Source organism: Alosa alosa, chromosome 11, assembly GCF_017589495.1.
Source record: "Alosa alosa isolate M-15738 ecotype Scorff River chromosome 11, AALO_Geno_1.1, whole genome shotgun sequence".
In the NCBI taxonomy this organism is placed as follows: domain Eukaryota; kingdom Metazoa; phylum Chordata; class Actinopteri; order Clupeiformes; family Clupeidae; genus Alosa; species Alosa alosa.
Genome location: NC_063199.1, coordinates 5737553 through 5765536, shown reverse-complemented (window position 1 = coordinate 5765536; position 27984 = coordinate 5737553). Strand labels below are relative to the sequence as shown.

The following is a 27984-nucleotide window of genomic DNA, read 5'->3' as shown; positions in this document are numbered from 1 at the left end:
GTTATATCAGGCCCCTTGAAAACCGTTGTCTCTTTGGTCTTCTAGTAGCATAGTCTCAGTTGCAGACTGGTGAAAAACAGCACCTGAAATAATATGACTTTCTTTCCTAACAGATGTGTGATTCACCACACAAAACGAAAAAGAAAAAATGTTTAGAGTGTCCCTATTAAACAGAATGTTTTTTTTTTCTGTTCATCTGACATTTACCGTCAGCCTGATGCTAGAGTATATTACATAACCTTATAAAAAAAAGTATGAGCACTTTTAATGTGCTCATGGAGAGTGAGGGTGAAGGTGTGTGTGTGTGTGTGTGTGTGTGTGTGTGTGTGTGTACACATGTGTGTGTACGTGTGTGTGTACGTGTGTGTGTACGTGTGTGTGTACGTGTGTGTCGGGGGGGTTACGGAGGGGTTGTTTGGAGATGTTTGGCGGCCACCACTGAGCATGCCCTTTGTCTCCTCTCCAACGGCAAAGCCCCCGCCAAGTTGTTCTGTTCCAGTCCGGTTCACACCTTACAACAGCCTGCAAGTATTTGACATCTCCAAACACACACACAAACACACACACAAACACACACACACACAAACACACACACAAACACACACACACACACACACACACACACACACACACACACACACACACACACACACACACACACACACACACACACACACACAGACATAAAGATACAGACACACACACACACACACATAGACATAAAGATACACACACACACACACACACACACACACACACACACACACACGCACACGCAGGCCGGGGCGCAGCAGATGTGGCCGGAGCCAGAGCCACACAGGGAGCGATTGTATGTGACTGCGCACCCTCCGCGGGTCGAGGACTAATCCTGACAAGGTGCTGAGGATTGTCAATCTGATGCCATTTGGCAGCAGCGGCCTCTTGCTCCTGGGGCCAAACTTAGCCTACTGTGAGCACACTCTCTTTTTGACTTGCTCTCTCTCGTGTGTGCTCTGTACCTCTTGCTCTGTCCGCATGCTGTAGTCTTTAGTACATACAGTAGAGAAACCTAGGCCGGTTTAGCTTTCTTCTTATAATGCACACAGTGTAGTGTGTGTGTGTGTGTGTGTGTGTGCATGGAGTAAAATATATTTCTGCCCTGTTGATAGGTGGTGATAATAATACCATACTGGGCCTTAATGAAAGACAGCATGTTGAATCATGGCTTCAAGGGCCCTACTTACAAACACACACACACACACACACACACACACACACACACACACACACACACACACACACACACGAGACTGCAAGATTGAATCAATACTTTCTGATATGATGTGTGAGGCATCAAATATTATTTCACCAACCAACGTTGGTGGCATTTCATCTTCAGAAAAGGAAAAAAAGACCTATGTCACAATCACACAAGAAACCTGTGTCTTAAGGGCATATGGTATTTTACTGGGTGAGAATTCAAATGTTGTCTCGCAGAATGATACTATTTAACTTGTTCCCTGAGAGGCGATTTGTCAAAGGCGTGGAAGCATTGTCAGTGTCAGTGTCAGTGTGGCCGCTCTCACTAGGGACGTCCCCCCCATTCCTTTCCTCTGTGTTCCTCTGTGTTCCTCTGTGTTCCTCTGTGTTCCTCTGTGTCCAGTTGGCGTTGCAGCAGTGCCATGTTTTATGGGCCCTTAATCTCCTATTCCCATCCGATGGTAAAAAGCCACTGTTGTGATCCAGGAGCCTGGAAACTGCAAGGCTATGTTCCCCCGGAGAGCGGAGCTGGCAACTAATGGGTTAAATGGCATATGGTTATGAAGATTGAGAAGGAAGGCGTGTATAAAAGAGGTCGACCTCGTCACAGACTGACCTGAGTGACATTGATTAGAATTAGAATGTGAAGTGTGTATGGTCCTGGGGATGGGGGGGGGGGGGGGGGGTGGCTGGGGGGCGAATCGCAAATGCGACACTTGGCCAGGGGGGCTATGGGGGTGGCAAGGGTGGTTGGAAATGGATGGGGGGGTTGTGTCTGTGTGTGTGTGTTTGTTGGGGGGGGGGGGGCTTACGATGGTGGTGAGGTGGGAGCATTGTTTTTAGGTTGTTAGATTTTTTTTTTTGAGACAGAGTGGTGGGGATGGGGGTGGGGTAGAGTAGTGGTTAAGGACTGTAAATCCTCAGCTAAACTCTCGCCTGCGGACCACTGCGCTTTTGTTAATGAGCGCAGCCGTTTGAAACACAAATCACTGTCGACTGTGAAACTCTGTGCCGTGACCTAGTTCTGGAGCCCCTTTCAGTGACTTGTTGCTTGTAATTTTGGAAATGACAGCTACCACTTTGGACAGACCTCAGCGGCAATGACGGCCGAGGAAAGTGTTGACTTGGGCTCCCTTTATTTACCCTGATGCATTTTGAAGGGAAGAGGGCTGATGATGGGTCTCAATTAGACCTACAAAAAGTGCTGTCACAGCATCTCAGAGGGGGATAGAAGTAGGTCACCACGAGAGCGGTCAGTCTGGTGCCTGAAGAGTCCATAGGTTTTATTGGTTGCTGCCGTGTATGTTGTGCTTTGAGCAGTGATGGGGGTGGGTCAGGGTGCATGCTGTTGGGGGCCAGGGTGTGTGTGTGTGTGTGCGTGTGTGTGTATGTGTGTGTGTGTGCGCGCGGAGAGAGGGGGTAGGGAAGGGATAGGGTTGCGAGGCTGGAAGAGGAGCTGTTATTGGCTACACACCACAGAGACTGCTTATGGCTGTGCTGCATGACTGGGCATTTGTGACAGCTAGAGTCCTGTTCGCCACATCTGCCCCGGGCAGTGTGCTCTCCGCCAGTGAGCCGGGGAATCAATCAGCCGCCACAGAGAACTGGAGAGGCAGCTCCAAGGCCCAGCGACTCTGTTTGTTGTAGTGGTCGTAATAAAAGGGAAACATTACTGTGAGTGTGTGGTATTAACCGAAGACAGCATACAATTAAAGGACAAAAACAAAACCATGATTTTTTGTGTTCTTGTTCAGTTCATAGTAATAGCTTATTTAGGGATGTCTGCCTAAATGAAAACATGGTCATGGTCTATTTAAACAAAATAGCCTTTCAAACCTGATGTTTCATGACGCATGTTAGACATTTCCATTTCCAACATTTGTATTTCTAAAAGGCTCCAAAGACATTCTGCATTTAGCCGGCTTATTTTGTAGTGCTTTAAGTATTAGTCCGTCAAGAACTTTGGGTGGACCAGGGTATGACTTAAGGCTAAGAGGTACCGAAGTATTCATAAATAATATTACTTAACTGAGTAGTTATTACACATTATATTATTAAACACATATCTCTTGTTTGATATTCACTGTAATTGTATTTAAGGCAGACATTTACTGTAGATTTTTCTTTTGTTTTTATGATTTCAGTTTGTTTTGGTTGGCTGTAACTTTTTTTCCTCTAGTGGCCAAATGAAGTTAGATGTTAACAAGCTCACTGAAGAATCTGTCTGGCTCCTTTTCCACTCACTGTGTACCCTCAGCAGACAAAGACTCCAGTGAGACCGGAGTGGTACTGCCCTCAACAAGACCCATGCACCACACACATGTGCACACACACACACACACACACACACACACACACACACACACACACACACACACACACACACACACACGTACACACATGCGTACACAAACACAAACACATACAGGCATAGGCCCAGGCCGAGGCCCATGCTCACCCTCTCGTAACCACTGCCTCAGTTGTTCCAACACAGACCTCTAAAAACACTGAAAAAAGCGCCTCTGGCTCGCTACTGACACTCTGCTAAAAGGCTGGTGGAAAGATCATTTAGCCGCTGCTGCTGATGTTCACTTGTGTCTGAATGCCTCTTGAAAAGAGTTTATTAAATTGACATTTATTTAGGTGGCATGTAACAAGTGAAAGACTAAATCTAATTTGCATCTTGCAATTATGCATATAATTCTTCTTTCCAAACAAAAAGAAGAAAAAACAGTCAGAATGACAGCATGTTAACATTGCTGAATTTAATTACCTTCCAAAATGATGCCAGCATAGAGACATAATAAGGCACATGGACACAGTCTTTCCCTATTGAATCTAGGACACTGCTTCTACAAAACTGTCCATCAATTTCAGTATGTATTATAGCCTCAGGCTATTGCTGAAGGACAGTTAGTTCCTCATTTTTTTTCAGGACACAACAGTACCTGTTGCTTAACAAGCATGTATGTGGAACTAGTTTCCTTTGAATGAAAGTAGGTTTCTAGGTCTGTCTTTAGTGTTTTTCTCTACTGTATGAGTAAGAGTTCTCCACATGTGCAGCAGGGAAGGCTGTCATTCAGGCATAGAACATGTAGGAGATATACTGTAGACTCTGAATGAACAAGGAGCTCTTAGAGACTGGCCTCTATGCACACATGCGCATGGACACGCTCAGAGAGAGAGAGAGAGAGAGAGAGAAAGAGAGAGAGAGAGAGAGAGAGAGAGAAAGAGAGAGAGAGAGAAACTACACACACACACACACACACACACACACTCCTGACTGCTGGCAGTGAGTTACACAGATGGTGTTGCCCAGTTTGCAAGATCATCCTTGTCCAGGCTGAGTAACGTGGCCCCACAAGGCCAGTCCAGTTTTCATATCGCTTTCAAAGGACTTTGAGCTGGCACCTGTGGCACATCGCATATCAACAAACAGGCTGCAGGGGTAAGTTTACTTGAGATCAGCTTTGGGCCAGATGAAATCAGTTACAGTATTACATAACCGCTCTGCTTGAAGCACAGTAACACCAGGGAGGGGGGGCACAGTCAAGTTAATGCACGTTCAACCAGGGGCAATCAGGGTAGCATAGTTTCGTGAAATCATTGATATATGACTCAGTGACAGGCTGAAATTTTCCAGATGCCAAAGATATATATTTTTTTCCCCTTTATGTTTGTGAAGACGGTTTCCACCCAAATACTTACCCTGTGTTGCGTGACAATATTCACTTCACTGCTAGTTTTGAAAGGCATAACAAAAAGATATGAAGAGATAGTTTGTCTTGCCAAAGTGGGGAAACTATAATGCTACGTGTATTATAAATGGTATTGTGTATTTATTCTTGAAACAGTATATTTACAGTCAGGTAACAAATCCTCACGAGTGCAAGCATATACCCACACAGGAGAGGGCCTCTAGTGATATCAGCCCCTTGATACTACAGAGGAAAATACACCATAGATGATAGGCTTGGACTAATAAGGGAGACAACAGCCATTTGAGGCAAAGAGTCGAACTCCTGGGACAGGCTCAAACACACACCCACACACACACGCACGCACGCACACACACACACACACACACACACACACACACACACACACACACACACACACACACACACACACACACACACACACACAGTGGGCATCCTTACAGCAAACAGGGGGCTTCCCACGGCATGGCTGTGGGCTCTCCACACGTTTGCCACCATAATAGATGGGCCCCCTTTGGCACGGCCGCGTTGTTTAGAGCCGAATGACACACAGAGAGCTGAAGCGCTCTGTCAGCTGAAAGAGCGAGTCCTGGCTTGTGCTTCTCACACACAGGTGCAAGATATGAAAGCAGCCTTGCTCAGAAATGGTTGGCTTCCAGGAGTTTGCCACAAAGGGGTGGGCTCACTCTTTTTTCTCTCTCTCTCTCTCTCTCTCTCTCTCTCTCTCCCTCTCTGTCTCTCCTTCTCATTCTCTCTTTCTCTGTGTGTGTGTATTTATGAGGAAGACAGAGAGAGAGAGGGAGAATGAGAAAAGGAGATGAAGAAAGTAAAGAAGAAACAAAGAAAGAAAGCAAGAGAGAGAGAGAGAAAGGAAAAACTATAGAGAAGGATCAGGCAGTGAACTGAAGTGTATCTTGGCTGGCTGACCCAGGGAAGGAGGTGGGCCCACATCTCCATGTCTCCAAAATGTCTGCCCAACAAGGGCTGGGATTTGCAGCCATAATACCTGTGCAGATGGGCTCATATTGAGTGGACTCAAATGTCTTTATAATAATACCTGGCTCTTCAGTTACCCACAGCTTAAAGGGATGTTCCATTCTGCCTGCCTGCTCGCCTAATCATCGCCCACTATCTACTGTTTATGTTGTTGTTTCCCCGGAGTGCTGCATTAATATTCCCCGTTTGAGTCACGATTCGGTCATCTGATACCAGCACAGAGAGTGACCTACTGAAACACATGGATCGCTGTCGTAGCTGCTGTCGAGAAAAATATGTTAGCAGATGAAGTGGTGTTGTTTTGGTCCATTGCGAGACTCCCGTCTGGTGTTAGAGGCGGGCAAGTACACAGCGCGCTGTGCACAGTAAGTGCTGCGGAGATGACTGATGATCTTAATTGCTGTGCGAGGACACAGCACTCAGTCAGGGCTATAAGATGAGCACTGTTGTCTCTTTCTCTCTCTCTCAATCTCTCTCTCTCTCTCTCTTTCTTTCTTTCTGCCTATCTCTCCCCCTCTTTCTCTAAGCAAAACATGTATTACGTAGCTGTACGCTATCATTCACCCATGCCATCAGTCTAATGTTAAACAGGATTCTGGCTGGAATGGTGGATCGTTTCTCCCAAGTGATAAATCAGCTTATATGTACAACAGCGCTGGCATTAGGCGTCAGAGAAGCCATACTTCATCTCAGTGTTTAGCACGTTCCAATCATAGCACACTCCAGGCCGGCAGACTTTGCATTTTAATGAAATTGTTAATTGATGACCAACTTAAAAAGAGATGAGGCTCTCTATGTGGTGTGCCAATTACTGTATGTTGTCTTTGATAGCTGCAATCTGAATATTTATCTCGACAAAAGCAGATGGAAACCTAGGGTGGTGCATGAAAACATGGATTTGAGAGCTGTGAATTTGTTAATCACTTTGATTGCACACACCCTATCATCTCTACCTCATTGGCCACTGTTAAACCAATTCTTCATTACTGTGTTATCTATTATTGAATTAACTGACGTGATGTACTTTTAAGTACCGGTATATACTGTTATAACATTTCTGTTTATTTTATGTATTAGACTATAATTTGTGACTTTTGTGTCTAAGTATAAGTATAAGTATATCTATACTCTTTTGATCCCGTGAGGGAAATTTGGTCTCTGCATTTATCCCAATCCGTGAATTAGTGAAACACACTCAGCACACAGTGAACACACAGTGAGTTGAAGCGCACACACTAATCCCGACGCAGTGAGCTGCCTGCAACAACAGCGGCGCTCCGGGAACAGTGAGGGGTTAAGGTACCTTGCTCAAGAGCACTTCAGCCATGCCTACTGGTCAGGGTTCGAACCGGCAACCCCTCTTGTTACAAGTCCGAAGCGCTAACCAGTAGGCTTCAATATGCATTGTAATAATACATTGTAATAATACGTGATTACATTAATATAATAATATGATAATGTGTAAATTTAAAGTACACACAACTATTTATTATGTGAATCTGTAGGTAGACTGTGAAATGGGAGCACTATGTCTAACAGCCTGTTGTCTCTCTCTCCAGTACATCAAAATTCCTGCTGGCACTCCAGAGGCACCCGATGCACTGCGTGTCTTCTCCTTCTACCTGTCCAGCGACAGCAAGGACAAACCTCAGGCCAGCTTTGACTGTATTCACCAGTATGGCTTGGGGTAAGAACACTGACCTACACAGGAATGCTCATGGTATACAACTTCCAGACAGTGAAAAATGTTATGGGACATTAATGTCATACATACACCTTGCTGTTAAGAAGGACGAGGAAAATTAGTTTTTAGGTGTTTAGATTTCTTGTTTAAAATAAAAACTGTAAAATAAAAATAAAAATAAAGCAACTGAGGGTGAATTGTTTACAACTCCAAAAGAATACGTGACCTTTCAACCCATGATGACATCACTCCATTAGTGGTCAGCTCTGGTCCAAAGGGCTTGTTACTTGGTCAGAGAGTGGTGCTGGTTTGAAGCAACTCAAAGGAGTCTTGTGGTTTTACAATGGCTCACTTGTTCCTCCGAATAATGGCTGCATATTAGATGTGGGAAATGTAAACTGTTGTCACAGAACCGGTCATGAGTGTTAGTCAGAGATTAGTCATTCACCTTCCGGTTGTCTTGTTGATGATACATTGTCATAGAGACTGTACACCCATGTTTTACCATAGATATGTGTGTCTTGTCTTATTTGGCACACAATGGATGTTTTCTTATTTGAAAACAATGAAACTTAAAAAATTCTCACAAAAGATCTGACAAGATTAGTGTCAAAGTGTGTAACAGGGGACATTTATGGATATCACACTATGGGTAGTGTGAGTGTGTGTGTGTGTGTGTGTGTGTGTGTGAGTGAGACTATTTGTAGACATGTGGGGGACAGTCAAGGCCCTAAACAACCCTCTTTCTCACCTCTCCCCTCCTCAGGGATGGCTGGGAACATCTGGAGAGCCAGGGGAGCATCCAGGACAAGATCACGGTTTGTGCCACGGATGACTCCTACCAGATGACCCGCGAGCGCATGTCCCAGGTGGAGAAAGACATCATGAGCAGGTCGGCCATTGAGATAAAGCCAGGCTCCACGAACCACAGTAAGTACCCTAGATAGATAGATAGATAGATAGATAGATAGATAGATAGATAGATAGATAGATACTTTATTGATCCCCAGGGGAAATTCACGATGCCTATGCTGTGCACGGCCTTGCGAGCTGCTCTCTCCTCCATTTCTCTGCCTCTTGAAAGTGATTTTTTGTTGAAGCTGAAGAGATCGCCTCCTTAAAGTGTTTTGACTACTCTAAAAGCAATAGGCTATTTTTACTCACTGTTTTGCCTTTGGAGTAAATGTCCCTGGATATTCAACACTGATCACTGTTAACGGGATACTATGCCATGTTTGGCGGCCCTTTGTTCTTTTGTCTTCTCTCTCTCTCATCCAGCTCATTTATCTGAATCGCTTAGGCACAAGGCCAGAGATTTTCTCCATTAATGTGACTGAGATTTGCCAGAAGTATGCGCTAACAAGTCTCATGCTGGGTGGATGAAGTTTAGCCTGAGATTTTAATTACCGTGGCTGGGATTCAATTAGTTTTCATCTGCAGAAGCGCTGAATTATACATGGGGGTCCTCTGAAGCAAAGTCCATAATTCCCCCTAAGTGGCAGAAGCAGGGGGGGAACCCACCACCACTGGACTGGCGTCTCAGAGAATTTCTCCCCGCTGTCTGGGGTGACGGATGTACAGTCACCTACTGGGAGGTGTGTGCATGGAAGCACAGTGGTGTTGTTTTGGCTGGATAAATGTGAGCCAGTAGACCTTTAGGAGAAAGTGTTTATATATGGATGTAATGCTCCATGGCAGAGGGAGAAAAACATGTTTGAAAAACAAATTTGTTTTTTTTGCGCTGTCGCCATTTTGTCTCCTCGTTGATAGTCGGACCTAGCTGAAAACATATTGCAGGCATCCACTCTGTCTAAGTCCTAGGAGACATTGTTTTGTGAAGGCAGGAATGAGGTCTCGGGCTGCATTTGTGATGTTGTGCCACACAGCAAAGCTCCCTGTGGTGACAGACTGTATTTCTGTGGTCTAGTAATGGTACACTCACTCCCTAGAGGGATCCTAAATACCACCCCGGAATCATAGCTTTCAGGCCACTTTAAATGTATGGCAGGTATAGGGGAGGTGGCTTCGATATATTTATACAAGTTAAGGTCACGTTTGTTTTCATTGTAAAAGTTGACTTGAACATGTAGTGCAACTCACTGTTTTCCTTTGATGAAAAGATATTATCTTTCTCATGCTGTTTTTGACCTGTCACATATGTATGGATAGAGTATTGAGTGTCAGTTATGCTACCAACATCCTATGTTCTTGAGTACCGCTCTGTAAATGGCGACAATGGCCTAATACCTGCTTGTCGAGATTCCTTAAGTCCTTGATGAACTTGTTATATTTCCGTTCCGTCAGCCACATGCGGTCAATGCCTTCATCAACTATACCCATGGTTATTATTGGCTTCACCTTAAAATAGCCAACGCTTGAGTGAGGGCTGAGCTGGTAAAGGATGGTTCATTCCCTCACACATCTGCGCCACAGACTGATGGGAGTGACGTGTACGGTGTGCTTCTGTGGTCTGACGGACAGCTCCTCATGGGAGGAAGGTGAAACTGTGTGTTTTAGTCGGTTACCGGTGGACCACCCTTGTGGTTTTCACCTCCTGGGAACTGAGAATGTACATTTCTGTTGGCGTAATCTGTCAAATGTGTTTGCCGGTGGTGAGATAGCCTTTATAAATCTGTTGGAATTCACTTGTATTGTGTTTTTTGGAGTGACTCCCCAGCTAATCTGAAATCATGCCAGTACATGTTATATGCATGTAGGGTAGCATCTGATTATGAATCATGGGTGACACTTAAGTTCAGGAGACACATGTTAACCATTAACACATAACTAATGTATTAGTGCTCAACAAGGTCTGTATTAAGCATCATTGCACATTTATTAGGTCTTTATTGAACCTATATGACTTATAGCATTACAAAGCTGTTAAGTTTCTATTTTGATCCATGTCAATAACCTTACATCAAGACCAACTAGTTGCTTATCAAGGATTTGTCCTGAATAAATCACCTATTCAGTAAGAATAAGAAATCGCTGAATAAAGACCTATCATATGTGTAGTGATGGTTAATGTTTAACATGTGTTCCCAAAACTAAAGTGTTATCAAATTTTGACTTTCTGATTTTAAGGAAATGCCATGTGCCCAGAGGAAACAAATTGATTGGTATTTTGCCATTTGAGTTTTAGATATGCATGATTTAATTCTGCCTCCCTTGTGAGACTCAACACGTCGAGACATCAAGGACAGCCCCGTCAGGCGCCACCGTTTTCCATCCCCCAAGCTATTATCAAACATAGCCTGCTCCGAGTTTCGGAAAAACACAGGCACATTATTTTTTTTGTACAGAAACCGGTGTAGTCTGTTTAAAACAGTGTAAAGCCTGAACTTGATCCACTGAGCACGGCTTCGATGTCATTATTCCTGCGACGTCACAGTGAGAACTGTTCAGTGTATTAGAAATTACATAAAAGCAGAGAAGGATTTATTTGGACATGTTCCGAAGCCCATAGACTGGCTGTGTTGCGTTGTCCTGTGGCAACCTCTAAAGCTAGGCTTAAAGTTCTAATGGGATTACGCGTTGGCCGATATCTATTAGTGCTGCCGTGTCCTGCTGGCCAGGCTCCAGGTGTATTAGCGTGGTCGGCACGGGGCGGAAAAGGGCCCGGCCTGCAAGGCTCGGGGGTTGGCTTCGGTGGCCCACTGTTTGCACAGGAGAAAGCAGGAAGGTTACGCTCAGCAGTCCCCTCTCACACACTTCAGTCCTCACACACACTGCACACCAATCCTTAAGTGTGTGTGTGTTTTGGTGCAAGGCCAGGTGTGTGTGTGCGCGTGTTTGTGCGCACGTGTGTATGAATGTTGGATGTGTGTTTGTTCATGCACACTCTAATTAGTGTGTGTGTGTGTGTGTGTGTGTGTGTGTGTGTGACTCAGTGGACGAGGTCATGCGAGTCCTGTGCCAGTGTGTTTGTTTTAAAGGCACATTTCCTGAGCGTGATGTGCCGTTCCGGCGTGTGGGTGTTTGCTGTACTGTAAGCAGCCCAGACATCATTATCCTTCAAGGCAAAGTGCAACATCGGCCACATCCTGTGTGTCTAATTTCAACCCCTCCAAACCCCCAACCCCCCCACCTGCATCCATGGCTTTGTTTTGGCACAACGACAGCCCAGCCAGCCTCACCTGCCAGCTGTGTGGTGCAGTGATATTTGAAGAGGCTTCGTCCTTTGAGAGAGAAGAAGGCATTTGGGATAGCCCTAATCCTTCTCTCATTTAGGTCCCATTTAGGGGCCCTTCCTGGCCACAGGGCTTTTCAGCCTCAGGGTGTGTGTGTGTGTGTGTATGTGTGTGTGTGTGTGTTTGTCAATTGATTTACTTGAAAAATGAACACCAAAGCCCACAGTTAAAGTCAACAAGTGAGTGGTCATTCATGGTTGGTCTCTTTTCCTTCTCTTCTTTTCCTTCTTCTTCTTCTTCTCCTTCTTCTTCTTCTCCTTCTTCTTCTTCTTCTTTTCATTCCTCCTCATCCTCTTCCTCGTCTGCCTCTTCTTCATCTTCCTGTCCTACAGATAAATGGGGGAAGATAAAGAGAAAGCAGGGCCTGCCCTCATCTGCAGACAGCATGAACAAACACTCGCCCAGCAACAAGAGGAGCGGCGCCCCGAGCCCTGTGGCCCAGCGGCCCCTGAGGGACCGGGTCATTCACGTGCTGGCCTTAAAGCCCTACAGGAAGGCCGAGCTGCTGCTTTGGTTGGACAAGGAGAGGGCCAACCCCAAGGACAAGGCCGACCTGAGCGCTGTGCTGGACGAGGTACGTGACGGAGTGGACCTGTTATATAACACACACTAAATCACTCACTTAGTGATTCACACACACATTCGCACACACACACACACACACACATGCAAATACATACACACACACACACACACACACATACACACACAGACAGACACACACATAAACACTCTGATAAAGAGATAATGACACATAGCTGGACTGGCAGGGTGGCGAAATATATTTCCTCTGGGAGAATACTCAGAATACATGGACACAACATAGGCACATTTTATACCATTCTTGAGGTATATTTTGTAGGTAACTCGTTTTTGTATCATCTTTGTGAACATCACAGTGAACACACTAAATAGACACACACACATACACAGTTAAGATTACGTGCAAATGAGAAATGCTGATATTATGGCGTTCCGGCGTTCCTGTGCATTGGGGGAGAAGGAAGGCAAGGTTTTGGGGTGAGTGTGAAAAGCAGGGATGAGCCTGTCGTACCATCACCAGCACAGCAGTCCAGTGTACTGTATTTACATTTTTTTAAAGCTGAATGATGACAAAACAGAGGTACTTTTGGTTGGACCAAAATCAAAGCGAGACACTGTTCTTAGTAACCTTGGAAACCTGGCACACCAGGTCAAACCAAAAGTAAAAAGCTTGGGTGTCATCTTAAATATAGAGTTAAGCTTCAAGCCCCATATCAGTAAAGTTACCCAGGCAGCTTATTTCCACCTGAGAAGCAGATGGGCTCCCCTTATTAAGTCGGGTTCTGCTCAAGCTGTCTTCCAGGAATATGGGAGTTTTTCCTTGCCACTGTTGCCATATGGTGTGCTTGTAGGGGTTAAGGGTTAAGGCTGCCAGTTTTCTGGTCGTAGTGTTCCTTAAATGTCTGTATATAAATTAATATTATTACTATTATAATAATTATTATTATTATTATATATGCCCACATGCCCAATATAAGCCCATGCCCATGGACATACATGCGTATGTATGCGCACACATGTACACACACACGCGTACACACACACACACACACACACACACACACACACACAGCACACATGCACACACACACACACACGCATATGTCTTTCCCAAGCTGGTTTAAAAATAGCCTCACACTATATATGAGAGCATTACAGCAGTTTAACTTCCTTGTAGTCAGAGTGAATAGGCTGCTTTTCTGTCTGCGTCATAAGCTCGATGTCCTGCGCGTTGCCTGCATGTGTAGCTGGGAGTCCCACTGCAGTCGTGAAGGAGTCTGAGCCTGAGTCTGCGGTGTGGTGCGGTGCAATGCTGACGGCTGTAATTAGGGCTGTGCTTTAATTATCTCTGGAGGTGAAGACATGTTTTGACAGTGGAGAGGGTGGAGCTTCTCCTGTTTGTAGAATTCCAGCAGGAGCACTGTTTTGGGGCGTTTATGTAGCCTATGTGTTTGTGTGTGCGCACACTTGGTGAAATTTGAGGTTTTGTTTCTTAGGGGTGCATTATTTGTATGTGTGTTTGTGTGTGCACACTGTATGTGTGTGTGTGCGTGCGTGCGTGCGTGCGTGCGTGCGTGCGTGCGTGCGTGCGTGCGTGCGTGCGTGCACTGGAGGGTATAGGGTGGGGTTGCTTACATTGCAGAATTGCTGAAATAAATTTCACACTTTTGACAATAGAGATTGATGTATGATGGTGGAAATTACTGTAATCATCTGTAGTTATGAGATAACAGAATATAACTACAGTTTAATTGAACCCACATGAGTCGTTGTTCTCAAGAAGTTCTGTGTCTGTGTTTCCCAGGTGGCAAAACTCAACCCCAAAGAGCACAGTTTCACCCTGAAGGATGAGTTCTACCGGCAGGTCCAGAGAGACTGGCCAGGCTACTTGGAGGAGGAGAGGCAACTCATACACAGACTGCTCACCAGGTGGGTTTGCTGGCCACTCCATCTCGCACATCGTAGACGGACACTGGAGTCCCGCTCCCCATGGCCGCGTGTTCTTGATCCATTAGAGGAAAAGGAAAAGGGCAAAGACTGAATGAACTGGACTCCTCACTCCTTTGGCACAGCAGACGGCTACCAGCTCTATAGTCTGATACCCAGGGAACATGTAGCTCTGAAAATGGATATCGGCACTTTTCTGCTGTGTTGGACAGAAGTGTCTGTGTAGTGAATAAATGTCAATATATTGTAACGTAATACATTTGTAATAGTTCATCTTTAATGGTATTTCATGGTGGATTTATGGTTAGGGTTCAGGTTTCTTGGTTGATGAAGTGATTTCCCTGATGTTGGGCGTGTTGGCCTTTATCGACCCAGTCACAAAGGGCTCACTGGAGCAGGACACTGTTTTAGCATTAAAGCCGTGCTTGCCTCAGGTAATTGCTCCCCTCTTCTCCAGTAATTGGGAAGAGTGATGTGCCCAGGACAACAAACCGCCATTTAGCCAGCAAGACTGTACTCTTGGTCCCTAACTGACAGCCTGTTGTGACGAACAGGACAAAATGTGTATTTATCTGCAAAGATGGAATTTGTTAATAAGCATCTCAAAGCAGGGGGTGTTTTGTTGCCTGGTGTTGCCTAATGAAATCATTCAGAAGGCAAATGAGTTACTACAATTACCGGTAACCACAAACAATAGGAGAACAAAAGGTAGCCAGCACTCGCTGTGCCAAGGATGGAGCTTTGGCAGTGAGAATCAATTGTTTTGGGGAGGCCTGCCATCTCCCACATGCTGTTTAATTCCCATCAGTTTCAGGCCGTCTCTCTACTTTATGAGAGGTGACAAGGGACAGTGCTGGCAGAGACGGTCTGTTGCCATTGCAGTGCTATTGAGGTTAAGGTCTGAAAACTCTTAGAGGGACTAATGCACTGGGACTGAAGTTATTCAAATGTCCAGAAGTGCATAGCTGAGATGTATGCATATTTATATGAAAGAGAGTTATCTATATATGGAAACAGAGAATATTGTTATGTCAGAATAATGTTATGTGTGTAAATATAGTTTCTTGTCAATGAAACCTATCATTGTCTAATTTTATGTGTGGGATTTCCTGGGTATGACTTGGAAAGGTATTTCCCCCTCTGGACTTACATCTTACAGGAGGCCAAAGTGAGACTGCTAGGCTGGAATGATTTTTATGTGTGACAAAAGGGCACTCTATCTGAGGAAAGAGCTGTAGGAAGCAGATTGCCAGTAGTGTGTGTTTGTGTGTGTGTGTCTATGTTTGTGTGTTTGTGTGTGTGTCTGTGTTTGTGTGTGTGTGTGTGTGTGTGTGTCTGTGTGTGTGTCTGTGTGTGTGTCTGTGTGTGTGTGTGTGTGTGTGTGTGTGTGTGTGTGTGTGTGTGTGTGTGAGAGGGAGAGAGAGAGAGAGAGAAAGAGAGAGAAAGCACATCTGGCTTATTATTTTCCCACTCAGGACATTGCTTAGCTTGGTGCCTGCCTACCGCAGATGTTATCGTTACCCGGATATGCACGAGGAACTGTTAGGCTAGGGTTAGGTTGGACGTCATGACACAGGTTGGATCATTGGGCCTTGTCCCCTAATCTCCTCTCTACCTCCGAGCAGTTTTGTTTGTAGAGTTTTATGAGTGAGGTAGTGGTGAAAAAGAAAATGAGAAGTGCAGTGTGCATTAATTTATTTATTTTTTATTATTGTTTTTTAAAATGTAGCTCTGTTGTTTGTATGTTGAATGGGAGTGGGCGTTGTGCCTGTGTTGATTTGCTGAAGTTTGCTTTTATGGTTGGCAGAATATCCGAGTGTTCGTGGACCTTGATCCCCAAAGTTGACAAGAGACAAATGTTTCTTCCTGTTTGAATTTCTTGCCTCTCTGTAAACATTACAATTCTCTCTCTCTCTCTCTCCCTCTCTCTCTCTCTCTCTCTCTCTCTCTCTCTCTCTCTCTCTCTCTTTCCTCTCTTTCTAATTCTCTTTATCTTCCTTTCATATATGGTCCCTTCCTGTTCATAGTTAATAATAATTATGGCAATAAATAGTTATTGTCATTCTGACAAACTCCTTTTGAAATATGCAGAAGTCATAGAGTGAGAATGTGGGGGCATGACATGCTGAAATGAAATCTCCCATCTCCTTCTCTGATATCACACAGAAAGCTGCAGCCCCTGGGTCCCGGCCAGACGAGGAGTTTACAGTCCAGCCATTCATTCCACAAAACCCCTGGGGATTCTCCATCCCAGCTCAGTCCAGTCAAGAATCCCTCTGTGGTAAATACACCTATAAAAAGAAACGCCAGCTTTTTCTGAGCACACATTCAACTCTTTTTGGTAACATGGCAGACGGAGGAATTCTTTTATTTTCTGAATCTTAAAACATGAAAAGCCAAGTAAAAGAGGGAAAAACACTAGTTTTAGAAATGTTGAAACCACTGTGTCTTAAATGGAAAGAACACCTGTGTTGTTGTTGTTGTTGTTGTTGTTGTTGTTGTTGTTGTTGTTGTTGTTGTTGTTGTACAAAAAGAGCAGTTGCCACAGAAATAAAGTCTGATTGATTAACTGAGGGATAAAATGAAAGTCTTTCAGAAGAGGCCCTTGGTGTGGTACCATCTGCTTTTTATTTATGGATGTGCTGGAGGCAGTTCTGTCACTGCCATTTTGCGGAAGCCAATTAGGCTACTGGCCTGTGCTGTGGCAGCTCTCTGTTATGCTTGTGGGGCTTTTTGAAAAAGTATATCTCCCTTCTCATTTTGTGTTTCTTTCACTCAGAAACGCCCAGTGCCTTCCGACCACTCAGAAAGTCCGACTCCCAAGAAGCAAAGGTTACTGGACCCGAGTTTGCCCCTCCAATCACCTTCCAATGGACATCTGAGCTCCTCGATGGGCCGCGCCTCGATAGGTCCGAGGAACAGTAGTTTACCGACGAAACTGGACTTCGACCGAACGACCAGTAGCATTCAGGACAGTCAAAATGGCCTCTACCCACGAGTCAACCATGGCCACGGCGAGCCGGACAGCACTGCCAAGCTCGAGCGGCTGCAGCCCGACATCCCCGTGATGAGTAGCCCCAAACCCCGACGGACTGACCCCCCAGCATGCACTGAGCAGCCGCTAGCCAACGGCCAGCACAAAAAGAAGAAGTCCAAGAAGCACAAGGACAAAGAGCGTGAGCACTTAAAAACAGAGTGGGTGGAAACAAGCCCGGATCTGAAACACCATCAGGAGAATCTCAATGGTAGGCACAACCTCATGCCCCTCCTCTCCCTCTCCCTCTGGCACCCGTTACCCAGCATCCTCCCCGTTACCCAGCATCCTCGTTCAGAACATCCAAATTTGCATTGATTGCACCACAGCTTCCCTAGGCTTTCACCACGACCGATAACAGACCATTGTTTATTTTTCTGATACTTTAAGGGGAATTAAGAAGATAAGGTTATGCTTTGCTTTAATCAACAAAAAAGCCCAAAGGTAAACTGTGATTTTAGTTTTATGTTTCTTTTGCCATGTCAGTGGAATACTACTGAAGAGTCCTACATCCTATGTAAGTCTTGATAGTTTAAGATAATAACAATGCTATTAGCAGACTAATATTTAACCAACAGCTATAGGCACAGGATGATGTCATGAGTCACTAATCAACTCTTGTCATGGTAATAAAATGGCAGGTATTGACGTGAACAGTGCCTTTATGGTGCGTTATTCTGTATACCCAATCCGACAAGTACCATGTCTGCTACCTACGTGCTGACTGATCTCCAACATAGCAGTGCAGAAAGCAAAGTTCCCCAAGCAGAGGGTTTATCGGAGGTTTGTCAAACGGGGTCACAGGGATAGAGGGTAGCTGTGGTGTGTGTGTCGGACGCCTGCCTCAGCTCCTGGCTGTGCCCAGCCAGCTCCCACGGCAAACTCTGTTGATGATTGACTGCGCAACAGCTGTGTGGCACAGACGCTGGAGAGCCCTGCCCGTGCCCTGAGTACACACCTCCCAATCTGGCCCCGTGTTCGCGTTCGTGTTCGTCACCGAGTGCAGCGGCCCCTTATCAGCAGGCCCTGATAAACGACTCCATCAGGCCAGGAATGATGGGGGCTTTATCACGTTTGCATTGGCAGATTACTCAAACTCATTTGCTTTTTCTCTCTCTCTGTGTGTGTGTGTGTGTGTGTGTGTGTGTGTGTGTGTGTGTGTGTGTGTGTGTGCGTGTGCGTGCGTGCATGTGTGTCTACAGATCATGAAATGGTCAACACACCTGTCAGCCAAGGCTCTCCAGACATCCCTGACTATTTAATGTAAGTTCAGATGAACTAACCACCCCCGCCCCACCCCACCCCACCCTCCAGTCTGATTCTTGCAAGTTAACTTGCACCTTATCTAAATGGATAATGCATTGATCTCCGGATTTAAAGATTATATCACTGCTGAATAAACATGTTTGATTTATGAACCACAGTCTATGTTCAATGTATGCCCCTTATGGGAGTTAGAGACATGTTCTATCACCTACCAGAGAGAAAGATAATAGGCAGACAATGCCCCCTGCTGGAAAGTGTGTGCCTGGACAGTTACACTATTGTGTATAAGACTTTTGGACAATTTACAAGGCACAAAGAAAGGCTGTGTTGATCACACTTAAATCCTCATAATGAATCGTCTTATTGTTTATTTTTCCCTTTATCTACAATGCAGGATCCATGCATCCTCATGCATAAGTATAGTGTATGAGAGCAATGCCAGTTCCTCAAATTCTTTTCTGTTGGACCACATGTTTGTTTTGTCCTGCCTTGTAGGTCTTGTATTCACATAAACAAATCCCTGAACTTTCATCACTACTTGAACTTTACTGTGCCTTTCCACAGAAAATACATTACTATAACTGGTGGTGAACAGCGTCAACAGTATAATGAGGACTTCTGTGCTGAGTATGATGAATATAGGGACTTGCACGACCGGATCAGCAAGGTTACGGAGATGTTCATTCAGCTGGGCTCCAAGATTAAGACCCTCTCACCTGGCACGCAAGAGTATAAGGTTTGTGACAAAATATGTTCTCATCAGCTACTCTGACAGCAAGCAGCAAGCAGACTCTTAAAGGTGCCATGTGTAAGAATTGAGGTAAAAATATCCAAAAAATGAGCTACACGCATCAAAAGAATAAGAAGAAATAAGGGCGATGATGTCATTAAAAAAATGACAAGGTATAGTGCTGCAGAGAGATCAACCTAAATTAGCATGCTAAATTACTAGCCACAACCCGACAGGTGTCATAATACCAGTTTCGATGCCACGCGTTTTTTAGGCTAAAACATTTTTTGTCACTTACAGCAAACATCACCTCACCATCCGCTACCTGCCTGTGTCCTGAATACACTGTAAAAAAACGCGATCTCTGCGGACAGCCCTCTGTTTTGTTTGAATGTCAACAGAAATGACGTTACCCAGCATCGCTTAGAGCACCTTTAAAACACTGTATCTTTCTTCTTTTGCTTGCTCTTCCAACTGAAATCCATTAAATTAATTTATTGGTAATAATTCCAATGCATTGCAACTAATTGAATTGTTTATTTTATATTTCAGGTAATGGAGGAGCAAATCCTCCAGAAGTATAAAAGGTATAAGAAGGTATGTAATCATTTCAAATATCTTTTCAGATTTAAATGTTACAAGGTTACAAGGATACAAGGAAGTTTATTGTCACATGCATATAGTTACTGGAAGTAAGAAATGCAGTGAAATTATGTCTGGTGTCAGCCTATTTGTGCATTTATGGGGAGTAAAAAAAGTGCAGTAGAAGAGGGGTTTAGTAGATTAAGTGGCAAGGGCTGCATAAGAAAGGTGGGGAGGATTGGGATTGGGGTGGGGGCTGTGCAAAATGTTCATATCAACTGAATCATATTGTTATTATTGAATATAACTAGGGGGAACTATATCTTCCCCCTAATGATTCTTGGAATGTAGTTCCCCACTACACACAAAATGCTGACTGGTTGTTTTTTTTCCCCATCATGTCCTCTGCAGAAGTTTCCTGACTACCGGGAAGAGAAGAAGCATTGCGAACATCTCCATCAAAAACTGTCGCACATCAAAGGCCTCATCTTGGACTATGACCGGTCCCAGACCCCCTCGTAGTGACGGCTTCTCCTAACTTCTCTATGAGTGGCAGGACAGACCAAAAGACTCTCCCTGAGGAACCGCCCAGATCTAAAGCCCGGCCTCTGGCTCTGCCTGGTCCCAGAAAATGCTTTCTCACTTTACTTCTCTCGAGGAAGACGGAAATAAAGAAACAAAAAGAAAGACAGAAACTGGAAAAGGAGAAAAACAGCCTGCGGGCGCAAGGAAAACCAGAGGAGCAACACTCAAGGTGGCCTAGACCACCAGCTCGTGACAGTGCCCTTTAACGTCTGTTGTTATATGTTCACCAGAGCAAGAGAGAGAGAGAGAGAGAGAGAGAGAGAGAGAGGGAAAGAGAGAGAAAGAGAGAGAAAGTGTGTGAGTGTTCACGTGGACTGGGATTGTGGTGTTCTATATATTGTGAGACACAATTAAAAAGCCTTTTTATTTCTCTTGCTCTCTCTTTCTCTCAGATGAAATGAGGGCATAAAGCTTCTGACGCCTCTACTAATTTTACTTTGGTATGTGGCTAAGACAGTGGAGCCGCCATTGTGTTCAATGGTACAATCATAAAGACAGGATGGGTTAAGAGAATCTTGATACCCAGTCTGCTGTTTGCTCGGTAATTGAGCACTAAATACAGTGTCTATTTTGCTATATTACTGAATGTACATTTGTAAAAAAAAAATAAAAATACATGAGATCACAACATATATAAAAAGATGGGTTTAAATCACTGGATATAATAAGGGAAAGCTGAGAGATATTCTATACTGTGGGTATCTATGGAAGATGTCCTGGTGATTCTGACGTGTGTTCATTTACTCACCCGGCCCTGTTGATATTGCCTCTGGTAGGAAGCCTCTCACTGCCTCCTCATCCACTAACTAATTTGCATCAATGTCAGCCCACTGCTCGAGTGTTTCGGGGAAACCAAAATGAGGATGAGGAGGGCTAGTGGCCTCTTCTGTCCTCGTCCGAGCAAAGCAGATGACTCTGGACATTTGTCCAAGAGCAAAGTGCTTTTAACCACATGTAGGATTCATGGGGGCAGCAGAGGCCGTCCTTCACCACTGTAGCAGGAGGCTTAGTCTCCAACCACTACAGCACAATGGTGTCCTTATTGCCATAATAATAATGATAATTATTACATGTATTTTCATTGTTATTATTATTATTATTATTATTATCATCATCATTGGACACTGAACATATAAACAGCAGACACAATCATGTTCTGAAAGCACATTTAGTTTGTTTTTGTATGTTCTCATGAATTTTTCTGAAGACTATACATTTGTTTAGATGAGCCGTGTTTTTATTTGTTTGTTTGTTTATATGTATGTATGTTCCTCTCCTTTCAACTCTCAGTGTAAATGTTTTGTTCCTGTGCAAATGTCTTATTTTTATCATTCCACTTGGAGTCCTCCCAAAGGTTACCTACCCTAACAATGCAATTGCCTTTGACCCATGTAGTGTCTAGGTTGAACTGAGCTTCAACTGATTGTGCATCACTTTCTAGAATGTTCTCACCTCATGTCATGTGAGGAACAATGTACCAAGCAGTTATCAAGGGATGACATGTTCTCAGTCTCTTCTCTTTTGGCTTGGGGTCTGCTGTGTTCTGAATTGATGTGTAGTTGAAAGACCAAACAATGAGACTTTGAAGCAAGGCTCAGGCCTGTCTCAATTATTTCAAACAGTCACAGTTTGTCAACACTTACATTTACAGTGTCCTGAGCTTGCATCACATTGCTGTGCCCATGACCTTGTGTGCATTGTTTAAAAAAAAAAAAAGTATTTTGTGTCAATCTTGCGCTTTAAAGTTTCTCCTCTGGAGAGTGCTGAACTGTTAAGTATTTCATTCAGTGTTAGTTGAATTCTCAATCAGAATTTGGTTCCGAGCAAGAAAACTCATAGATTTGCCAAATTAGGATAGTTATTTTTTATCGTATGTTTGATGTTTCATTCCTACATGGGGCTACTTCATGTTTTGTTGTAGATGCCTTAAATAAACTGGACCGCATTACCTGAAGGCTTCTCTTATACTTTCCATCTATGAATTCACTGCATCTATGTATTTTCTGCAAATCAAATCTTTACCTCAAAAAAGTCTGACAAACATCTTATTAGCTACTAGCCATATAGCCTTATTTATTCTAGGTTGCAAAATTGGAAAGCTTTCTGTGTGAAACTTGCTGGCCAAATAGCCAATCATTAAAACATTTGCTCAAAAATACTGACAAAAGGTACAGTGTGAACTGCTTATTTTACACCAGAACATACACACACATATATAATTTGGTGCAAAGAAAATTGTGAACCTTACTAATTGTCAGCTGTCAATATAGCAAAAGGCAAGTGTGAACATGTTTTTTGAACTATTCTGGTAAGATTATTTCACTAAACAAAGTAACTAGCTCCAATGCACTTTGGCTGTACATTCTCTAGAAATATTATATACATTTACAATATATGCATTCACATATGATTACTGTATCCTAGCCTATGTGCCAAGCTCCCTGTTGAAGAGCCCACCATATTCCTACATGCATTGCACACTTGCATCCACATGGTGTCACTATAATAGCACTAGTTGAAACCAAGCAGGTCACCATTATGTATTTCAGTCACTACTCACAAAAAGTAAGAGATATCTGGCTTTCTGGTGACATTACATTTTTCAGTACAGAAAGTACTGAAACATTGAACTGTTGGAAATGCACATTCAAGTTTAGAGAAGGTCACATTAAGTTCACCTGTAAAGGTAATAGTGGATTTTAGGTTCATCCTGAAATTTCACCCGAAAGCCGAATATCCCTGATATTTTGTGAGTAGTGTATGTAGTACCATGTTTAGTTCATCTTTCACACACTCATAAGGTCTTGGGTGTGTGTGATTTGGATGGCTAATGATGTTACCAAACCAAGTCAGGCCCCTTTGAGTATTGAGTAAAATGTAATGGGATTGACCAGGACTCCCTGGCAGAAGAGACATTGTGTCTCAACGGGACCTTCCTGGTAAATTAAAGGTTTAAAAAAAATAGATGGGTGGATGCTACAGTACATTATGCAACCACATCTGCCCTTTATCATGGTACTAAGACTTTTAGAGGTGCATAGGTCAGACTAATATTCAGGAAATACTGTGGTGAAAATCAATTAAAAAATAAATAAATGACACACAGGAAAATGATCATTCTCCATTAGAAAATAATTTATTTAAGAGATAAAAGTTTTAAATATTTTACGGAAACAATCGGTCAAACCCCAGTTTAAGGCTTTGTGGGCAACTCAACATTTTTTTTATTTTTCTCTTCAATGAAGGAACTAATTCCCACTTTAAATCACGGATTCCATTTAAATTTGAAAAAAAAAAAATTCTGTAACCACAATTAAACAAAATAGAAATTCACAAAGATTTGTATTCCTATCAATAGGTACTAAAGGTGAAAGGTGACAGATAGAGATGCTTCTTCACAGATAAGAAACTGAACACCGAGCAGTAAACATGATGCTGACATACTTACATGTCAATAGTGAGGTAGACTAGACCAGAAACGGCTAGATTTTCAGGGTGAATTAATCCAACACGATGTTCGTAAAAACATAGAAAACACTGTATTTGTAAGAAACTAGAAGAAAGTACAAAGATAGGACACAAATACTCAAGTCTTCTGAGCAGTGGGCCAGATCAAATTTGGTCATCTGCAAGAATCACAAATAAAGGGTGTGCTGTGAATGACATTGTGCTGTGAATGACATTGTACCTGAAGGACATGGGGCGCCGTATGGTAATATACAAGACATATCAATCATAAAGAGCTACGGAATCCAAATCTGAACTATTACAAGTTGTGACTTTCTCAGAAAAGTGTGACACGTCCTCAGAAAGGACAAGCTTTAACTGCATCTAAATCTCTGCTGCGTAAGGCAGGCAGATACCCTGTCTGGTTTAGTGAACAGATACAGAGCCAATTTCACAATTTGTTCCCTTTTCAATCTTCCCCAATATTCCCTATTCAGTCTGTGAATCATCATTCTTTGAGAACCCCGGCTTATGTGTTGATCTTTGCGAAGCTTCACCCTTAGCCACTCTATCAACTATCACATGAACCCCTTATATAAGTGCAATACTTAAGAAGGTTAAGAGTGACAAATCGCAAAAAGAGATTTTCTATATGCGGCTAGTGTGTTTTAATAGGTGAATCCTTAAAGCATTTCAATGCATTCCATATTCCTATCACTTCTTCCTTTCCTGAAAGACATTTCTATGGCTTTATTTTCAAGTGGGGTTTAAGGACTGACAGTATGCCTAGCAGCGATGACAGGAGCCCACAGAACCCCACCACCCCTTCACTTGTCTGATATACACCAAGCCTGTCCAAGGGAATGAAGAGGTCACACACATTCTTGACAGTATCCAAGGCAACAGCAGGGTTGCCTTTGAGGCACTCGATAAGAAGGAACACAAAGGCATCCAGCTGTGGGACCACTACAAAGGCCACATCTGTACTCTCATTAAGGTGCTGATGGACCTTGTGCTGATATTGCCTATCTCGTGACCTCTGCACCATCAGCTGTGCCATCAAGTACACGTCTCGAGTCAGGTTCATCACCAGGGACACGAAGTAGTAGCGGGTGGCATTCAGACTCCAGCGTTCCTTGTTGATGTCTCGGACGAGTCCGAGGCTTCTTGCCCAGAGCACGTTGTCACAGATGAAATAGAGGGCGCGGCTGAGGTTGGAGACAGTAAGGCAGAATCTAAGGATGGGGTCAGACAGCAACAGGGTTCGCTTGGCAGCATCAACCGAATTGACGGTGTTACCCAGTCTGAACACTGAAAGAAAGGATAGGAAAAGAGCATTTCCTTCATATTTCTTTAAATCAAATATCTAAAGATAATGGAAGGGTCATTCCACGTCAGTTCAACCAGGGCCCACGCACTTAGGTCTCAAAAAATTCTGAAAAAAATTACCAGGTGTACCTATGTTACCCAGGAGACACACTGTAAAATTACTCTTATGTAAGATCAATACTTTCCAAGATACAGCCAGTTTTGGGTTGGTCTGGATAATCCTGCATGGTCATAGCTGTCCCTCAAAGTTGATACAAATTTTATTGGAGTTTTTGGCTGGGCTCTGTTTAAGCCTTCAGAAGACATACTTGTACTCAACATAGGCTCTTGATTTATTTTCCTTACTGAGATAAGTAGAAACACTCTCACAAAAAGCAATGAACAGAAAACAAATCCCTTCAGGGTCTGAACAGCAGACCTCACAAGTCTGAAAAATCATTTTGGTTATCATTTTCAGAGCACCCAAACACCTTGTGGGAATATACAAAGATTTTTTAAATATGTTTTTCTTTCTTCTCCATGATCCCTTCTTTTTGAAAACACCAATTTGACTTGTCTTATGCAAATCTTTCTTTTTTATTTTCCACCCTGAACATGGGCAAAATGCCCCATTCACATCAATATGTTTTATATAGTCACCACACTGCCACCTGTGGTTGTATAGAGCAACCTAGGGTAGCTCTATACAAAACATATTGATGTCAATGGTGCATTTTGCCCATGTTCAGGGTGGAAAGTGAAAAAGAAAGATTGGCATAAGACAAGTCAAATTGGTGTTTTTGAAAAGAAAAGATCATGGAGAATAAAGAAAAAAATATTAAAAAAATATTTGTATATTCGCACAAGGTGTTTGGGTGCTCTGAAAATGAGAACCAAAATGATTTTTTAGACTTGTAAAGTCTGCTGTTCAGACCCTGAAGGAATTTATTTTCTGTTCATTGTTTTTTGTGAGAGTGTTTCTACTAATCTCAATAAAATTTGTATCAACTTTGAGGGACAGCTATGACCATGCAGGATTATCCAAACCAAACGTGACGATTTTGCTACATACTATTCCTATTTATGTACCAGCATGCAAAATGTGAGCCTCCTACATGGTTTAGTTCTTGCGCTGTGGGCTTGTGAACTTTGACAAAAAAAAGAGGCCGAACAAAATCGACACCCCCCTCCCCCTGTAAAACTGGCTGTATCTTGGAAAGTATTGATCTTACATAAGAGTAATTTTACAGTGTGTCTCCTGGGTAACATAGGTACACCTGGTAATTTTTTCAGAATGTTTTGAGACCTAAGTGCGTGGGCCCTGGTTGAATTGACGTGGAATGACCCGGAGCGATTTATTCAGTATAGACTAACTCCTTTTCAGCACAAATTCTTATACCTATACGTCTTATACTAACCTGTCACTAAAAATAATGTCCAGGTTGGCTCTGGGGTTCAGCCAGCCATAGGCTTATAAACCCTTCTCTATCCTGTGATCCTTACAAATTCAATTCTAAATGGCACTGTGAGCTGTTTGGCACTGCGTCGTAACAGCACTTTCTGAATACAAAGACCCAGTGCGCGCAGCAATCGCGTGCAATGGAGTAGCGAATATAGAGTAAGAAGCTTGGGTACACTGTGTACTTTCTCGATTTCTCACACAGATATTGATACATTCCAGGACATTTTCACTCACATTTGCGTCCCGAACTCATGCTAGATTGAAGACTTTGCAGCTTCATCAAAATGTCTTTCCTAGAGGGATCATTTCGAAGCATATATCTCGCAAGAGCGCACGCATACTGGGTTGCCCTGAAAGGAACAAAAAAGGGGTTAGTTAGTTATCTTATCTGCCTAATGTTGAATATACATGCAATATCTGACGATAGTGAAGGAGATAGCCAATCAATTTTTTTTACTACTTTCCAAACTGAAACGCCAATGTTTGACACTTTTTTAATTGGTGTAACGTGTCAAAATGAATCGAACAGACTATTAGGTAACCCAGTTTGAAATGTTAAAGGTCTTGGTTCGCTTTGCCTTTCTTTTACAATATTGTCTAATGCTGGTTGTTCAACAGACCTTAAAATTCGATCCCTCCCTTGGCTTTGGTTTGTGAATTGTATGTAAGATTCCATGACAGTTTATCGATGGCTTAGGTTTGCTTCCCAGATTGTTCGCCAGGAATGTGTGCTTTTACAACTCCAAAAGCTACCTGTAGACTTAATGTCAGCGTTATATCTACTTATCTTTGTAACCTGGACAATTCATTGTCATTTTCTAAGTTAACAATTTACGTTGACTAGGTGTTAACAGCTGAGCAAACTTGGGCTAGTATGGCTAGCTGGTAGCTTGATCCTAAGCCCTCTCTCGAAAACTAGGAAGTAGGGCTATTGGTTCACAATTACAGAGAGGCAGTGAGCGCAAGTCTGTGATGCACGTGTGAAACAGAAGTCTACTCTCTCCGGTCCCGTCATGATGTTCATAAATTATAAAGGAAGTAAAAAAATATGGCACCAATGCAGAAGTTATAAAAATAATTTTATTTTTGTAGTATAGTTTTCCATGTCCAGCTATTATACAAAACACATATGAAGTGAAGACAATGACAGTGAAGATGCACAGATGATGATAATAATAATAATAATAATAATAATAATATAAGCTTTATTTGTATAGCACCTTTCATACACAGAATGCAGCTCAAAGTG

The 27984-nt window shown here is 43.2% G+C and overlaps 2 protein-coding genes across 2 annotated transcripts in view; one reads left to right on the top strand and one right to left on the bottom strand.

Annotated features, from left to right (window-relative positions):
• Window positions 1–22676, top strand: part of LOC125303483 (RNA polymerase II elongation factor ELL) — a 33879-nt gene extending 11203 nt beyond the window's left edge. The window contains exons 3-12 of the mRNA XM_048257252.1: window positions 7514–7641; window positions 8405–8568; window positions 12164–12405; window positions 14179–14303; window positions 16488–16602; window positions 17101–17566; window positions 18558–18618; window positions 19186–19357; window positions 19904–19948; window positions 20345–22676. Coding sequence (XP_048113209.1) covers window positions 7514–7641; window positions 8405–8568; window positions 12164–12405; window positions 14179–14303; window positions 16488–16602; window positions 17101–17566; window positions 18558–18618; window positions 19186–19357; window positions 19904–19948; window positions 20345–20455 — 1629 coding nt within the window. The 3' untranslated portion in view covers window positions 20456–22676. The remainder of the gene's footprint in view (window positions 1–7513; window positions 7642–8404; window positions 8569–12163; window positions 12406–14178; window positions 14304–16487; window positions 16603–17100; window positions 17567–18557; window positions 18619–19185; window positions 19358–19903; window positions 19949–20344) is intronic.
• A 1817-nt stretch (window positions 22677–24493) lies between these two features.
• Window positions 24494–27695, bottom strand: pex11a (peroxisomal biogenesis factor 11 alpha). The gene is made up of 3 exons (XM_048257309.1): window positions 27356–27695; window positions 26970–27085; window positions 24494–25276 (listed from the first exon to the last, which is right to left on the bottom strand). Exons 1-3 carry the CDS (start codon window positions 27409–27411, stop codon window positions 24708–24710), a joined length of 741 nt encoding a protein of 246 aa, XP_048113266.1. The 5' UTR covers window positions 27412–27695; the 3' UTR covers window positions 24494–24707.
• Window positions 27696–27984: the final 289 nt, after the last annotated feature.